Here is a 13,136-nt window from a genome sequence, read left to right as displayed (position 1 = left end):
GAATTACCTCGTATGTATATGTGTGTATATATATATATATATATATAGAGGGGATCAGAAGAGCAGCAGTGCAGAAAAAGTGTGGACGTCCCTGATTTCATCACGATTAGGCGCTGATGGCCTCACCACTCTTGCCGGATGGAGACAAGGCCTCGATTCTTCAACATCTTCTTGCTGGTGGATCGCCAGCTACCAGTTTGCAGTAGACTTTGATCGGGATTGAAATTTTGGGTTAACTCGCTGCCCAGACCATCAACCTTGATCTCCTTGGTTTGCATCTTTGTGGTGATGACGTCTGGGGTGCTAATGGTCTGTGTCCGGCAAGAGAGGCGCCGCTGTGCTTGATTGTGGCAAAAGCATGGACGTCCGCACTTTTTACGTCTGCCACAGAACACCCCATATATATTGATATGGAATAGAGACTTGTTAGAAGGAATCTAATTCTGATGTTAAGGGGCAAGAAGTTTAGGTTCGTAGGTGTTTGTAATTGGAAAGAGACGTTATTTTGAGGAACCGGACACTCAATTTGGTAATAAAAGCTCAGTATTCATGGATGTAAAAGGCTGCACACTTCATCTTTCTGCTTTCGTTTTCATGTGTTTTATTAGCTATTTCCTAGTACATTGGGTGATGTCTTCTTGACATCCTTTCAACCAAGTAGTATTTCCCAATCTATATGCATAAAACATCCCTTCTTTCAAGTAACACTGGCTCTCTGGATCCTACTGCATTTGCACTAGGGGGATCGTAATCATGTCGAGTTTCTTATTCTCTATGTATGCCAGTTCTCAACCCAATTTTATTTCTTTATATAAAAGAATCCCTTTTCCAACTAACTCCAGCTTTCTGAAATCTACTGCATTTGCCTTTTTGTTTGTTTTATATGGTTTACATTATCTGAAGGCTTAAACTACAAAGGGTCTATATAAGAGGTATTCCCATGTGGAGGAAATGTTAGCAGATATTTACAGTATTGATGGTACCCAATCTACATACGTACAGGGTTCATACCAGGTCATTAAAATAGTTGGAACTGTATTTTAAAATTGAAATGTACATGCCCCTCATGTGCTGGGAATTTGCGATAGTTAGTATCAACCTGACAAAAATGCAATATTTATATTTCCTTTCAAACTATATGTCAGTTTAGTGAGCAATTATATATTCACACAAAAGCCTACTTACTATTCTACTGTTAGGGTAGGTGTGTGTTGGAGTTGGAGTTGAAACTTACTGGTAGGGTAGTAGCTGGGTATTTTCTCAATATTTTTCTTGAAGTTACTTTTGACTCCGGCCAGATATTGGGTGAAATCTGGTAAATTTTCTAAACTATCCATGGATATTGACATTTCTTTCATATCAGTCCGGTATCAGAACTACTGGAGAAATATCTTGACTGTGCACAGTTGATTGATGACTGAAAAGATAGATATCAGAATATGGCAGATTTTTCAAACCTATTCAAATTTACTTCATCTTTTCTGATGAAAGTTTACGTGCTCTCTACTGATTCCTTTAAATCTCAATTTTCCAGGATTTCTCCTTACGATCACCACTGATTAACGGGCATGGGAATTTTGGTTCAATTGATGCTGATCCTGCAGCTGCCATGCGTTACACAGAGTGCAGATTGGAGGTAATTTTATAAACTTCTATGCAACTCGAACACCATATGGATGATCAAGTGCTATTTTTATTCGTATGATCTGGAGATGATCTAAGATCCTTCTGTTACAAACGGGTCACTTTTCTCTGTCTGTCTGTTTCTCTCTCTCTCTCTCTCTCTCTCTCTCTCTCATCCAGAACTAAAATTTCTACAAAAGGTAAAGATCTGTTTTACTTCAAGCATTGCACATTCGCAGAATGTGAACAAGTTGTAGGGTGCTGTAGTCTGATGACCTTATCCATAACATTTTTATTATTACCCGGCATGTAGTGGTCTTTTCCAAGCAGCTTTCCACTGTTAGATGTCCAAGTATATGTGAGATATAAACAATTCCCCTCAATCATTAATAATCAATAATAACTATTATAATAAAAATCACGAATGCTTTCTCCATATTGGCAGCCCTTAAATTTTTCTTATGCTGCCTACTGCCTAGTGTATCAACTTCGCAGGCGTTCTTTGGTGCATTAATAGTTTGATCAGTTTATGTTTTGCAATTCACATCCTGTTTGAAGGAATGTCGATCTTAATTTATCCTTATATATGTATGATTTATATTTGCAGGCGCTGACTGAAGCAATGTTGCTGTCAGATTTAGAACAGGATACGGTCAGAGTTGTTTCGCTCATTATCTAGTCGTTAAGTACTGCTTGCTCCATTAATGTTTTTGTGAATAAAGTGCTTCATTTATTGCAGGTTGACTTTGTACCAAACTTTGATAATTCACAAAAAGAGCCATCACTTTTACCTGCTCGGGTTCCAAATTTATTATTAAATGGTTCTTCTGGGATTGCGGTAATTTTGTTTTTTCAAGTTTCATCATGTTCGACTAGTAAATGCAGCATCCGTTTTGTTTTCTTTCGTTTTAATTGTATGTCTTCTGTTCACATATGCTACACGTGGGTGAACAATTGTCAGGTTGGCATGGCAACAAATATCCCTCCGCATAATCTTGGGGAGTTGGTGGATGTTCTTAGTGTGTTGATTCATAATCCAGAAGCTACAGTAAGTGATCTGACCTTTGTGCTTAAAATATTTTGTTAGTTATTTATTTAAATTATTTTTTTGTTCTTTTTTGTTTTGTTTTTTAATAGTGTATTTGTCTTTTGAGTTGGTTCATCATCATGGCTGTTATTACTATGAAACTGTAGGAAATAGTAAGATAATCAAATTAAAGATATAAACTTACAAAACAGTATATCCATGATAAATATGTGACCAAATCCTTCCATGTTTTTGTTTTTTGGTTTTGCCCTTGCAGCTGCAAGAATTGCTAGAATACATGCCAGGACCTGATTTTCCAACTGGAGGACTGATTATGGGAAACCTTGGGTGATCAATTTTTTCTTTTCTCAGTTGGACTTGTTGTGGTTTCATTTCACCAGATAGCTTTTGTCTACAGTTATGTGTGCGCAATCATTAATGTTTTAGCATATGTCTATGTGGTCAAGTATCTTAGAGGCATATCGAACTGGGAGAGGACGTATAGTGGTCAGAGGAAAAACTGATATAGAATCTCTTGATTCTAAAGGCAAGCGAAGTGCGATCATCATAAAGGAGGTAATGTTTATCTTAGTCTTGTCTGCATTGCAATAAATATGCCTTCTTAATAAGTGATTTATGCTTTGTAATAATCAGATCCCTTACCAAACTAACAAAGCAGCTCTGGTGGAGAAGATAGCGCAACTTGTAGAGAATAAGGTAATTGAAGTTTTGTATCATCCACATCAAATCTAGTTTAGGATGTCATTAATGGTTATTTTTTTACTTTCTGCTTTTGTTGTTTTCTTTTCTCTTTTCATTTTTTGTTCTTTGTCCTCTTTTTCTTCTTCAGATTTTAGATGGCATTAGTGATATTAGGGATGAGAGTGACCGCACTGGAATGCGTGTAGTCATTGAGGTATGTTTGATGGTTTTGGTTTTCTTTTTGTTTCAATGCTTTGCATCTCGGCATTTTGGAGCTTTCCAAGTACTAATATTGTAGGAGTTCCCATACGTTTGTCTAAATTGAATTAGTAAAAGAATGTTTTCAATTGGATAACGATTCTATTTCATCCTCATTCAGCTTAAGCGAGGGTCTGACCCATCTATTGTTCTCAATAATCTATATCGCCTCACATCACTCCAGTCCAGCTTTAGCTGTAACATGGTTGGGTAAGTGATATTTTTCTCATTATCCACATATGGATAGACATACAAGATACTGGCCTTTTCCCTTTTCATTGATCTATATTACTGCTTTCAAAGGAGTTGGTTTTGTGTGCTAAGGATAAAATTGGGGTGGGAGGAATTGGCTTTCTGCAATAAGCAGTTCTCCCTTTTGCAGGTGCCTTTATTTTTATTTTTTCTCCTGTGAGACCTGACGTTGAAGATCTTTTTGTCTTGTCAAATCCGGGCAATAAGTTACTTGTCTTGTTTTTTTCCTGCCTATCCCCATTGATGTCCTTTTTAAGTCATAGTTTTGAAGCAAGTGCCATTCTGTTTGCTACGAACAGACTCACTTTTGCAAAAAACCACATTTTTAAACCATAGGTGTCCTTTTGATGATTTTACAGGTAATAAGTTCTTATTTCACTTGTATTGAGAAACTTTTCTGCTCAAGTTATGCATCTAACAGTCATTACGCATTTATGTCTGTACACAGTATCCTCAATGGTCAACCTAAACTGATGGGTCTAAAGGAATTGCTGCAGGTGACTACTTAACTTTCCTGTATATATATATGAATACCTGCCTACAGAATATATATATATATATATTGTGGATAGTATTATAGTTGCTTCTTTTGCTTGATCAAAGAAAATGGAATCACTGTTTGTGCTTATATGTAGACGAATTTCCTTAAATTACTTTTAGAATATTTTTTTTTCATCTGTTTGGAATTTCGTTATTTTTTCATGCTGATTGTGCTACTGGTTTTTCTCGAGTTGATTACGACAAATTATTCCATCATTTATTAGCTTGAGAAAACTTATCTCAATCAAAGTTTAGGTGCTCATATACATTGGAAAAGTTGTCTGTTTAAACAAAAATGAGAGAATTTTCCAATCAAGAATCTTTTATATTTTACTAGTATTTAAGACAAACAAACTGAGAACGTTATGTCAAATATCGTCTGGAAAAAGTTTAAGGCAAACAGACTGAGAACGATATGTCAAATACAGAAGATCTGTTTCTACTTTTTGGACTTTTATCAGTTGCATCATGCCGAAGATCTGGTGTGGTTGCAAGTTGGCTAAAGTTTTTCAGATTCAATATATCCGTTGTAATTTCAATGGGGCCTTTTGGTTCCTGCTTCTAGTTGTCCAGCTACAAGTGTTCATTGGTAAACTTAGATGTCTGATTAGTGGATAATGTTTATGATATGCTTATATAGTTTTATTTAATTCCATTTTGAAATTGAAGGATTAGAGTTAATGGATGATGTTCTATGTACTTTTCAGCATTCCTTAATTATTACCTACTGTTATGGGGTGTATGCAGGCTTTCCTAGATTTCAGATGCTCTGTTATTGAGAGACGTGCTAAATTCAAACTTTCACAAGCACAGGACAGAAGACATATTGTTGAGGTATACTCATCAGCTTAAATATTTTTATTATTGTAGTACTTATTTTTTTGGTACTCATTATGTGCTTGCATGTCTCCTATCTTGAGAGAAAGGTTGTTTTTCCAAATTGCTCTGATTTTTTTTTTTTTGAGAATGGAAGAATTGCATTTACTCTGATTCTCTGAAATTATTTGAGCTTTTTTTTTTTGTGCTTGTGGTGTTATTGTGGTTATGTTATACACCGCACTATGGAGGGTTGGTCGTTTGAACTTAAATATTTCAAATTGTTGAGGGGTAAACTGTGCTGTCGAATCTCTTCGTAAATATATTTCTGTTTCTGTGTTGACTTTGGCCCAACACATATATAAATTTATCTTCTTCTTTTCTCAGGGTATAGCTGTAGGCCTTGATAATCTGCAAAGAGTTATGCGTATAAGTTTGGAAGCTTCTAATAATACAATTGCATCATCTCTTCTAAGGAATGGTGAGCTTTTCTATGCCCTGAAGTTTTCTCTTCTCTTTTCTATAGAAGGTTTTGGTAAGAGTAAAGACCACTGGGTCTCATTGTATCGGTCGGCATAGATTCAAAAGAAAAGAACTGATAATGCTATACGAGGTTCTCATTTTCATTGATTAAATGTTTCTGGTATGAAGTCCTCTATTAGCTCTGACAGAGGTTAAATATTTTTGGGCACATATCTTGGAACTACTGCAACAAAAGTTGAATGGTACTTATTTTCATCTTGTGTCAGTAGATTATAGTCCACTGTTAATTTAATGGTGAAGCACACCGAGAGAAAAACACTAAATGAACCATATCAAGTACAGATCTCAGCCTACAAGTTCAGTTCGATTTTGGGTCCATTTTGTCTAGTGGTGGTTATATTTTTTTTTCTGTTGCTTTACTTCTTTTCAGCAGTACTCTTTATTATGTTTCTTTGAATCTAGCCCTTGCAATTTAAGCAATCTTTGGGTAGCAATTTAAGCATGCCTAAAACATCTTGGTGTTCCATGTTGTAGATTGATCTGCACATGAAGGAGTTTGTTATATGCAATGTTCCTTAACAGCTTTATGGGTCTAGATGTTTAAGCAAACATGTCCTGCACATGTTAGAGCCTATTTGACTGGCCTGTTGTGTGGGAGTTTCTTTATCTTTGTTTTCTTTTGCAGAGTTCAACCTTTCTGAGAAACAAGCTGAAGCAATATTAGACTTCAACTTTAGAAGGCTTAATGTTCTGGAGGTGCGATAGTAATCCTATGTTCATGCAATTTTTGTCCACTTGGTGACAGATCTAGGATAAAGGTTTCAGCTAAAATCCTGGTTCTCCTTTTTTGCAGAGGAAAAAGTTTGATAATGAAAGTGAATCATTGAAAGAGCAGATTTCAAAACTAGAAGAACTGTTGTCAAGCAAGAAACGTATATTGCAGGTATAGTTGAATTTGTACATGCAACCAACGGAGTGGTCCATTTATATTATGCTATTCAAGACTTCAATACGGGGATATACTGTTCATACTGATTCTGGTATAAATTGGTTGCCTTTGTTATAGCATACATTTAAAAGTTTATCATTTTTGATCAACATCAAGTAGCTACATAGCCTACATTGCATTGTGATGCAATGTTGAAACTAACTTTTTAGGACAACTGCCAGTTTGGTTGTTTCCTCACTTTATTGCTCATGTATTGAGAATGCACTAGATGAATTGCATTAATTGAATATACATACTGTTAGACTTTCACATGCATCAGTCTCCTGGCTAAGTTTCACATGGCAGTTTTACTAGCTCACAGATGTTGGTTCCAGAAATTATTATGTTTTCCTTTAGTTTTCCTATTATTGATCCTGTTTGGCATCAAGAGCATTTGACTGATCAAGTGGTTGGTATGAGTGAGTAAAATAGATGCACTTATTAATATTCTTTTTCTTTCAAATTCTTGATTTGTCTTACATTTCATTTATAGGTATATTTTATCTTTCTGCACTTGAACTAAATTCCTAAAAACAAAAACATTGTTTGCTTTCTTCTATAGCTTAATACTTAACTTGTCAACTCATTACTATCATCGGAGTTAAGTATCATCTTGGAACAGTTATGTTTTCGGATATTTTCTGTAGACCAGGAATTTGATTTTCCAATGAATTATTTTTTTCCAAGTTTACCGTCATATTATCATGTTTAGCCAAGAAGTAGTTGTCACACCGTAATTCTGCAATGCAATAGTTTTACTTTTTTCAGGTTATATTATGCCAATATGAAGCATATTCGTTCCTACATATGCTATACATTTTTATGCTTTTAACAGGAGCTATAAGAAAAACAAAATCAGCAAAACCCAATTTTCAGTGATGTCCGGTAAAGTAACTGCATGGGAAAAAAAGGCCTGGTTGAAAATGCAAAGTTAAGCTTGGTGGTATTTTTCATTTGTTTTATTATTTTGTTTTTCAAAATATGCTTTCAGCATAATTTTCATGTAATATAAGCAGTATATATGTCATTCTATTATTCAGACGTTCCACATCAGATACATCATATACCACAACATTGTATCCAACCCAGTAACTATTTCTATATTTGTCGGCGAAGTTTATAAATAAATCCACTTAACTACGCAAACAAATTTTATATTTCGAGTCCTGTATCTTGATGATTTTTTGTTGTTGTGGTCCTTTTGGCTTAAATAGTTTTAAGCTCCTCTCTCTAGATTATTTCCGTAATGCATATCTTGTCAAGTTGATTATGAATTTTATTGCCTTGCTCCCATAGAGGATGCTATAATTTCATTTGATTGGGTACAAGTCTGCTGTGGATGTTAAGTAAATTGAACTTGATATGAACAGAATAAAAAAGGTTGTGTACAGTCAATCACGATAATATGTACCGTTGTCTAGGAATGACTTTTAAATGTTCATTGTGCCAATATCCCGTTGTCTTTTCAATGTTACAGAGTTGATTATCTTATTGTTCATGAGCTCTCCAATTTCTGTTTTGTCAGATTGAAGTTCATGCAATCATGCTTATATACTTTTTATTTCTTGGTTTCTCAATCAGGTGGTTGAACAAGAAGCGATTGACATAAAAAACAAGTTTGCTAATCCCAGGCGTTCAATGCTGGAAGACTCTGATGGTGGTCAACTTGATGATATTGATGTTATTCCGAATGACGAAATGCTTTTGGTATAAGCCAATATATGCTTTCGAGAAATTTTATTTGGCCACACTTTTGTTTTGCAAATAGGCTAAATGCATTCTAACAAGTCATTTATACTTGATGCATATTTATAAGCTCCTAAGAACTAATCTTTCTTCACTTTTCCTTTGCATGTAATTATTAGGCCTTCAGTGAAAAAGGGTATGTCAAGCGGATGAAGCCTAACACATTTAATCTGCAAAATCGAGGAACCATTGGTAAATCTGTTGGTAAATTGAGGGTAAACGATGCAATGTCAGACTTTATTGTTTGTCATGCACATGATCATGTTTTGTTCTTCAGGTACCTCCTCTCTCTCTCTCTATGTAAACTATTCAACATTTTGAGACATCTACGATTACATTTCAAGGATCGGCCCTTTTAGGCTTTAAACCCCCTGTAGTGCCAATAAGCTTCATCACTGCCACAGCCGTGGAAGTTGAGAATATGCACATGACAAATCCTGTTTTTATTTGTTTTCCAAATTAAAAAAAGGCAGGAAAATATCAAACAGAATAGGAAAGGCTTAATTGCCAAGCCTTACTTTTTTTATTTTGTCTGAAAATGCTACTTATATTCCAGTTTTCACCCTTGGACCTATTATTCCTAAATCTACTGCATGAAGTGCTAAGCCATCCATCCCATCCCACACAATAACATTTTTTCGAAGCTCCAAATTTTCCAATCTACATGTATAGCTGAGCTTTATGGTGCATGGATCAATATTTTGAGGCTTGCGGTTGTTTAACTTTGAGTCTATCATATTTAACATACAAGCGAACATAATTTTCAAATATTTGGTCTCATTATTTGCTGCAAGTCTGTAACCACTTAACCAAAAGAGAATAAAAAACTTGCTAAGTGAATCACCTCCTACATTGTTTGTGTATTACTTCACCACCTTGGTTTAAATATTTGTATGCTTAGCCTGAATTTATTTCAGAAGAAACCATTTTATATAAAGAAGCTGAAAAGGTGATGATTTTCACAGAACTAACACATTTTCCTCATGCATTTGTAACTCCATTTGAACATATTGATAGGTTTGCAAATGAAAATCAGTAAATTGTAGATGTTTATCGTGCAACATGTTAGTTTCTTTCATTAGTCTTGACTCTTGATAGAGTCCTAAAGGATATCACTCGGCTGAAATCTTGGCTTGGTTGCATTTGATATGGGACCTAAAATCCTGCATGTGTAGTTGCCAGAGTTGTACCTTATTGCATGGAAAATACCCAGTTTTGGGAGTTTGCTGCTGTACTGTGTTAGTGAATGAAGCTCAATTTTTAAGTTGCATCTGGTTCCTGATTAAGGATTAAGATTGTTATCTTTTATGATTTGACACGATTGTTCTTCAATATTGTATTCACAACATGCCTGGCATTTATATAGTTTACTGTTTGATTCGTGATTTAAAAAAATATTTATGTGCAGTGATAAAGGAACGGTCTACTCAGCTCGTGCGTATAAAATTCCTGAGTGCAGCCGAACAGCAGCTGGTACGCCACTGGTTCAGGTAATTTATCTTCTATCTTAGTAATCAAGCTCTCTTTGATAGCAATCCATTTCATGTAGGCTAAGATACTTTTTTTTTTTCTTCAATTATGAATCTGAATGCTTTTATGCTGGGTAGATCTTATCTCTGTCAGATGGCGAGAGAATTACTTCTGTTATTCCTGTGAGTGAGTTTGCTGGAGATCAGTTTTTACTAATGCTTACAGTGAACGGCTACATAAAGAAGGTGTCTTTGAGCTCTTTTTCATCGATCAGGTCAACCGGAATCATAGCAATTCAATTGGTTTGGCTTCTTCCCAGATCTATTGTTGTATTTCTGGTAATGCACAAAGTTGTGCTTTGAGTCACAGTTCAGTGTTATCATGACAGGTCCCTGGTGATGAGCTGAAATGGGTCCGTTGCTGCACAAATGATGATCTTGTAGCAATGGCATCCCTGAACGGAATGGTTATCTTATGTTCCTCTGATATTGTAAGCTTACAGAACTTTCTTGACTTTGTATGCAGTCCAAACCGGTTTGTATTATTTAATTTTATATACCAAAGAACATGAACTTGGCATGCAAACTGTTGAGAATAAATACATCCCTCATCGGGAAAATGGGACCTTGCCTATGGGTTTATAAGGGTTTGGGCCACACTATCCATTGCCAATTGGTTTTGGATGTGAACCCCAGATCACTTCATCAGGAACCTGCTTTTGCCCTATAGCAGATGAGTAGTGTGCACGCAAATTTCAGTTCTCACCATGAAAACTGTAAATTCTGTTTTCACCATGAAAACCTTCTTTCCCTGCTATGCTACTTCAATCAATCTTGCAAGAAATAATGGGTTGTCAGCATGAAAGAAGAAGAGCTGTGGCCTGCAAAATTGTTCTTTGTTTTTTTTTTCCTTCCTAAAGCGGTCGAGTAGGGGTTTACAAACTACTGTTTAGCATAGCCTAAACTGAAAATCAGAATTTGTTACGGTAGCGGTAAAACGATCTTATTGTGTCTAACTTGGTAGAGAAAAAGTGCAACCTTGAAGTTTCTCATTAAGCTAGCAATAGATCCTCAATTTGGTAGATACTTATGTTTTTTTTTTTTTTTTGGCTTTATTGCCAAGTAAATTATGTGAAGGGTAGTTATACTTGTAAATGCCACTTCTTTTGATGTCCATCCTTGTTATGTTCCAGATTCGAGCTTTAGGCAGGAACACTCGGGGTTCTGTAGCCATGCGACTTAAAGAAGGTGATAAGATGGCAAGCGTGGACATTATACCAGCAGCTATGTGGAAAGACTTAAAAAGGGTGTCAGAAGCACCAGAGAGCACGTAAGTTTTGAAAGTATCATGTTGTCTCATCATTGATTAGCATCTTACTGGTCTTTGCCTCTGAGTGGCAACTATCAGGATATGGAGAGGAAGGTAGAAAATATAAAGGATAACCTACTAAACGTAGCATTTAGATCGTAATATGCCCAAGCTTTTGCAAAATTGAAGAGCATTCCATTACTCTGTACGTGACCGATTTAGTGTTTAGGAGCACCCAGATCCACTTTGTAAACAGACTGTGGGCAGATTATAACAGCGTCCATCATGTATCTAGAAAGTAGCTGCTGTGATGGATATTTGGATTTTGGAAAGAGAAATAAGAACAATCAAACCCTAAACCCTAAACCCTAAACCCTCAAGAGGGAATTACTTGACATAATATCAGGACGTAAATAGCCTTCTATCTAAACCTAGTAAGTTGGGTTCAAGGGAGTTTAAAGTTGGATTAATTCTCCTAACATGCTAACACAACGTAAGCAAATCATTTGATAACTTTATATTTTTTTCTACAAAGGAAATAACTTTATATTCTTTTTGTGATTTCATACAGGGCTAGAAGTTTGGATGGCCCGTGGTTGTTGTTTGTGTCTGAGAGTGGATATGGAAAGCGTGTTCCCTTGAGCAGATTTCACTCTTCCCGTCTGAACAGAGTGGGTCTGATAGGTTACAAGGTATTATTTGTCCTAATATAAATTTTTGGTCCAGAGATTTAATGCTCATGAGAAAGTACAAAGATCAATTTGTTTTTATTCAACGGGTTATGGTCTGTTGGGTTTATAACATTTTCACCGCTCTATTTCAGTTTTCCTCAGAGGACCGATTGGCAGCAGTTTTTGTGGTTGGATTCTCTCTGGCAGGTGATGTTACTTAAAACTAGTTTCTGTCCCTTTTCATGTCTTTAAGCATATTTACCTGAACTCTTTTTTGTTTTAATGAAACCAACAGAGGATGGTGAAAGTGATGAACAAGTGGTCCTAGTAAGCCAGAGTGGTACAGTAAATAGAATTAAGGTGCGAGATATCTCAATACAGTCTCGCTATGCAAGGTATATTTTCAAAACTCTTGTTTTGTGGGCTTATGATCTGGAATTTATTGGTCAACTACTATGTGCATGATTTGTATGTATTATGGACAATCCATGTCATCTCATCTAGTGGTAGGTCGATGTTGTAATAAAATAATATAATATATAATATATTTTTTTTCTCAACACGTTTCCAGGGGTGTTATTTTGATGCGGCTTGATCTTGCTGGAAAGATTCAGTCTGCTTCATTAATGTCAGCAACAGATGAGGAGCCAGAGAATGAAGTCGATGCTGAAGCTGTGATTCATGGTTGAGTATGTAGATCCAACTAGACTAACTTGTTTTATAAAAGGAACACTACATTATGATCTACATTTGTGTCATATCAAAGAAGGCTTAGTTTTGGTGCATCATCCAGCACATCTTCTAGATGAGCCTAAAGTGGAGTCTTTTTGCGGCTTAGGTACAACATAGTCTACAGTGGAAGAAATTTTGGTCGCATTATTTCACAACCACCTCACCATCTTTGGCGACATGAGATTTCACACAGTTTTGCTTCGTAGGCTGTATAGTAATGCAAATATGTATAGATAATGCTATAAATTTGAGATGACTTTAATGACAATGGTTCTTTTTCTCTCCTGTCAAAACTTGGATATGATGCTCTTTTGCATATGGAAGTGTGACTTATTTCAGGTGGCCCGACATTTCTCACATTTTAAACTCCGTTTGATCTCTTTCAATGCATTTGTAACGAGGGCTACTTGTCACTTTAATATTGCTTGTTACCGATTAGACTATTTGGTCGTGAGCAGGCAAATTGATGTAAGCGTCTTCTAGCTGTGAATAAGTTAATGAAATTGTCTAATTTTTTTAA

General features: G+C 35.7%; 1 protein-coding gene across 1 annotated transcript in view; it reads left to right on the top strand.

Moving 5' to 3' along the window:
• The window catches only part of LOC101297591 (DNA gyrase subunit A, chloroplastic/mitochondrial-like), a 14,717-nt gene extending 1,763 nt beyond the window's left edge, over nt 1–12,954 (top strand). The window contains exons 3-26 of the mRNA XM_004308130.1: nt 1,535–1,636; nt 2,231–2,275; nt 2,363–2,461; nt 2,585–2,671; nt 2,928–2,998; nt 3,118–3,226; nt 3,305–3,367; nt 3,501–3,566; nt 3,732–3,820; nt 4,311–4,359; nt 5,150–5,236; nt 5,606–5,699; nt 6,387–6,457; nt 6,555–6,644; nt 8,271–8,396; nt 8,555–8,712; nt 9,844–9,925; nt 10,043–10,207; nt 10,294–10,395; nt 11,098–11,234; nt 11,785–11,905; nt 12,037–12,091; nt 12,180–12,279; nt 12,456–12,954. Coding sequence (XP_004308178.1) covers nt 1,535–1,636; nt 2,231–2,275; nt 2,363–2,461; nt 2,585–2,671; nt 2,928–2,998; nt 3,118–3,226; nt 3,305–3,367; nt 3,501–3,566; nt 3,732–3,820; nt 4,311–4,359; nt 5,150–5,236; nt 5,606–5,699; nt 6,387–6,457; nt 6,555–6,644; nt 8,271–8,396; nt 8,555–8,712; nt 9,844–9,925; nt 10,043–10,207; nt 10,294–10,395; nt 11,098–11,234; nt 11,785–11,905; nt 12,037–12,091; nt 12,180–12,279; nt 12,456–12,573 — 2,286 coding nt within the window. The 3' untranslated portion in view covers nt 12,574–12,954. The remainder of the gene's footprint in view (nt 1–1,534; nt 1,637–2,230; nt 2,276–2,362; nt 2,462–2,584; nt 2,672–2,927; nt 2,999–3,117; nt 3,227–3,304; nt 3,368–3,500; nt 3,567–3,731; nt 3,821–4,310; nt 4,360–5,149; nt 5,237–5,605; nt 5,700–6,386; nt 6,458–6,554; nt 6,645–8,270; nt 8,397–8,554; nt 8,713–9,843; nt 9,926–10,042; nt 10,208–10,293; nt 10,396–11,097; nt 11,235–11,784; nt 11,906–12,036; nt 12,092–12,179; nt 12,280–12,455) is intronic.
• Nucleotides 12,955–13,136: the final 182 nt, after the last annotated feature.

The sequence above is a fragment of the Fragaria vesca genome, linkage group LG7 (assembly GCF_000184155.1).
Source record: "Fragaria vesca subsp. vesca linkage group LG7, FraVesHawaii_1.0, whole genome shotgun sequence".
Classification (NCBI taxonomy): Eukaryota; Viridiplantae; Streptophyta; class Magnoliopsida; order Rosales; family Rosaceae; genus Fragaria; species Fragaria vesca.
Note: the sequence above shows the minus strand (reverse complement) of the source record. Positions and strands in the feature narration are given on the sequence as shown.